At 61.5% G+C, this 3,550-nt stretch overlaps 1 protein-coding gene across 1 annotated transcript; it reads left to right on the forward strand.

The window, feature by feature from the left end:
• Positions 1-5: 5 nt before the first annotated feature.
• Positions 6-2,592, forward strand: CD248 (CD248 molecule). The gene has a single exon (XM_006911069.3). The coding sequence runs from the start codon at positions 6-8 to the stop codon at positions 2,316-2,318; it is 2,313 nt and encodes a 770-aa protein (XP_006911131.1). The 3' UTR covers positions 2,319-2,592.
• Positions 2,593-3,550: the final 958 nt, after the last annotated feature.

Below are 3,550 nucleotides of genomic sequence, written 5' to 3' on the forward strand. Positions count from 1 at the left end.
TCGTGATGCTGCTGCGCCTGCTGCTGGCCTGGGCGGCCACGGTGCCCACGCTGGGCCAGGCCCCCTGGGCTGCCGAGCCCCGCGCCGCCTGTGGCCCGGGCAGCTGCTACGCGCTCTTCCCACGGCGCCGCACCTTCCTGGAGGCCTGGCGGGCCTGCCGCGATTTGGGGGGCGACCTGGCCACGCCACGGACCCCCGAGGAGGCCCAGCGTGTGGACAGCCTGGTGGGCGCTGGCCCAGCCAGCCAGCTGCTGTGGATCGGGCTGCAGCGGCAGGCCCGGCAATGCCAGCCCCAGCGCCCACTGCGTGGCTTCACATGGACCACGGGAGACCAGGACACGGCCTTCACCAACTGGGCCCAGCCTGCCACGGGCGGGCCTTGCCCGGCCCAGCGCTGTGCGGCCCTGGAGGCAAATGGTGAGCATCGCTGGCTCGAGGGCTCGTGCACGCTGGCCGTCGATGGCTACCTTTGCCAGTTCGGCTTTGAGGGCTCCTGCCCAGCATTGCCAGAGGAGGCGGGCCAGGCGGGCCCGGCTGTCTACACCACACCCTTCCACCTGGTCTCCACTGAGTTTGAGTGGCTGCCCTTCGGCTCTGTGGCTGCCGTGCCGTGCCAGGCTGGCAGAGAGGCCTCTCTGCTGTGCGTGAAGCAGCCTGAGGGTGGTGTGCGCTGGTCGCGGGCTGGGCCCTTGTGCCCAGGTACTGGCTGCGGCCCGGACAACGGGGGCTGTGAACACGAGTGCGTGGAGGAGGTGGATGGTCGTGTGTCCTGTCGCTGCACTGAAGGCTTCCGGCTGGCAGAGGACGGGCGCAGCTGTGAGGACCCCTGCACCCACGCCCCGTGTGAGCAGCAGTGCGAGCCTGGGGGACCACAGGGTTACAGCTGCCACTGTCGCCTGGGTTTCCGGCCAGCCGAGGATGAGCCCCACCGCTGCGTGGACACAGATGAGTGTCAGATCGCTGGTGTGTGCCAGCAGATGTGCGTCAACTACGTCGGTGGCTTTGAGTGCTACTGCAGTGAGGGCCACGAGCTCGAGGCTGATGGCATCAGCTGCAGGCCCGCTGGGGCCATGGATGCTCGGGCTTCCCAGGACCTTGAAGACGAGTTGCTGGATGACGGGGAGGATGAAGAGGATGAAGAGGACGCCTGGGAGGACTTCGATGGTGGCTGGACAGAGATGCCCGGAATCCCGTGGATGGAGGCCACACAGCCACCTGACTTTGGCCTGGCCTATAGACCTAGCTTCCCAGAGGACAGAGAGCCTCAGAGGCCCTACCTGGACCCTACCTGGCCACCCCCGCTCAGTGCCCCTAGGATCCCTTACCACTCTTCAGTGCTCTCTGTCACCCGACCCTTGGTGGTTTCTGCCACACGCCCTACACTGCCTTCTGCCCACCAGCCCCCTATTATTTCTGCCACACGCCCGCCCCTGGCCCCTGCCCCGCAGCCCCCCAGGATCCCTGCCATGCATCCAGCTTTGCCCCCTGACCACCAGCTCCCCATGATCTCAGCCAATTATCCAGATCTGCCCTCTGTCCACCAACCCCCCATTATCTCTGCCACTCACCCAGCACAGTCCCCTTCCCATCAGCCCCCATATATCCCAGCCAAATACCCTGAACCGCCCCCTGCCCACCAGTCCCCTATGTTTCCAGACAGCCAGGTCGCTGATACCCAGACAACCACTAATTTGCCTCAAATCCCAGCTAACCACACCCCTCTGGTCACCACCTCAAGTGCCCACCACTCCCCTGTGACCCCAGATGTCCCAGTCCTCAAAGCCCAGGCCAACCCCCTTCCCATTACCTCGACTGTCCAGCCCTCTCTGACCACCACTACCAGGTCCCCTGTGCCCCCTGCCCATCAAGTCCCTGTGCCTGCTGCCAGCCAGCCCCCAGGCCTCCACACTCCCCTGCACCCCACTAACCAGACCAGTGCCACCAGCACTACACGCACTTATTCCAAAGCCCCACAGGTCCCAAGGGAAAGCGCCTCTGATCCCAAGCTGGCCCCATGGCTGCCCTCAGCGGCCGCCACAGCAGCCCCAACAGCCCTAGGGGAGGCCAGTCCTGCAGGCCGAAGCCGGAGGGATGACCGCTGGCTGCTGGTGGCACTCTTAGTGCCAACATGCGTCTTCTTGGTAGTCCTGCTTGCACTGGGCATTGTTTACTGCACCCGCTGTGGCCCCCATGCATCCAACAAGCGCATTACGGACTGCTATCGCTGGGTCACCCACGCTGGGAGCAAGGGCCCAACGGAACCTGTGCCCCACCGGGGCAGCCTCACGGGGGTGCAGACCTGCAGAACCAGCGTGTGATGGAGCACAGCCCCCTTCTGTGGGGTGGGGGGCAGGGGCTTGCATTGGACACATGGCCCAGGCTGCACCAGTGACATATGGGAGCTGCCCAGATGGACAGAGAGCTTCCTGCTCCCCTGGGCCAAACTGGGCTCCTCTCTCAATCAACCATTAGACTTGATTTGTGGAAACTGTTCCCTGGCCTGGCACTCACGACAGAGGAGACGCCAAGGTCCCCATGACCTCAGGGGGTGGGTGCTGGGGGTCTCCTCCAATAAACAGGGTGCCAACCACACCCAAAGCTCCTGACCTCCATTGGTGTCTGAGGGGAGGGTCTGGGAAGACTCAGAAAAAAAGGAGGGGACCTTCCTTCAGCTTGTCTGGGCCCCCAAGGAAATAAGGTAAGACCCCTTAAGGGAGATACGTGTCAGAGCCTTGTCCGGGGTCATGCGAAAAGCCCAGGAGTGGGAGGTTTGGCATGCAGAGAATTCCATATCTGTTCTTTATACCAAAAAGGTGGGGCTGGATCTGGGGGAGGGTTCTAGAATAAGGGCTTCTGCTGAAATGGAGCCGAAGTGGGTTTTAGGCGTCAAAGGCGAGCTCTGGGCCTGGTGATTCTGGGGAGTGAAGACAGTCTAGTGGGAGAGTTTCTCTTTCCTTCTGGCACTTCCCTTCCCATCCCTGCAGGCTACCCAGAAGTTGGCAGCTGGGGCTCTGGGTCACTCAGGGGTGCTGTCATCCTCTGGATTGTAGGTTCTCCTGAGGCACTGCTTCTCCCCGCGCTAGGGAGGAGGTGGGAGTCAGAGCCTCGGGGCTGTGCTGGGGAGAGCACTAAGCCAGGAGAGAGAGAGAGAGAGAGAGAGAGAGAGAGAGAGAGAGAGAGAGAGAAATTGCTCAGAGGAAACAAGCAATTGAGGAATCAAAAACATATTTAAAAAAATAAACATTCCCATATATAAGAAAATATATTAAATCTGTACAGAAGGGAATAAGTGATATTAAAAGAACAGACACCCAGCTCCCTGGGCAGTCTCCTGAGTGAGGCCTTCCAATCTGGGTCATACTTCGCCCTTCCCTGTGTGGGCAGCGTGGGGACAGAAAGAACCCAAGAGACTCCAGCTTGACAGAGAGTTCAGGCTGCTCAAGTCTAAAGTGTCCCATGAAGGAGAGGAGGGGTTGGTCAAAGATCAGAGCCTGGGAGAATCCATCAACCTCCAGCGTCCTGGGCTCACTGCCTTGGGGGTGGTGTGGGG

This window comes from Pteropus alecto, unplaced genomic scaffold (assembly GCF_000325575.1).
Source record: "Pteropus alecto unplaced genomic scaffold, ASM32557v1 scaffold43, whole genome shotgun sequence".
NCBI classification, from domain to species: Eukaryota; Metazoa; Chordata; class Mammalia; order Chiroptera; family Pteropodidae; genus Pteropus; species Pteropus alecto.

What these genes read in the sequence shown, in the direction of transcription:
- CD248 (XM_006911069.3), top strand. Translation starts at nt 6, where the DNA reads ATGCTGCTGCGCCTGCTGCTGGCCTGGGCGGCCACGGTGCCCACGCTG.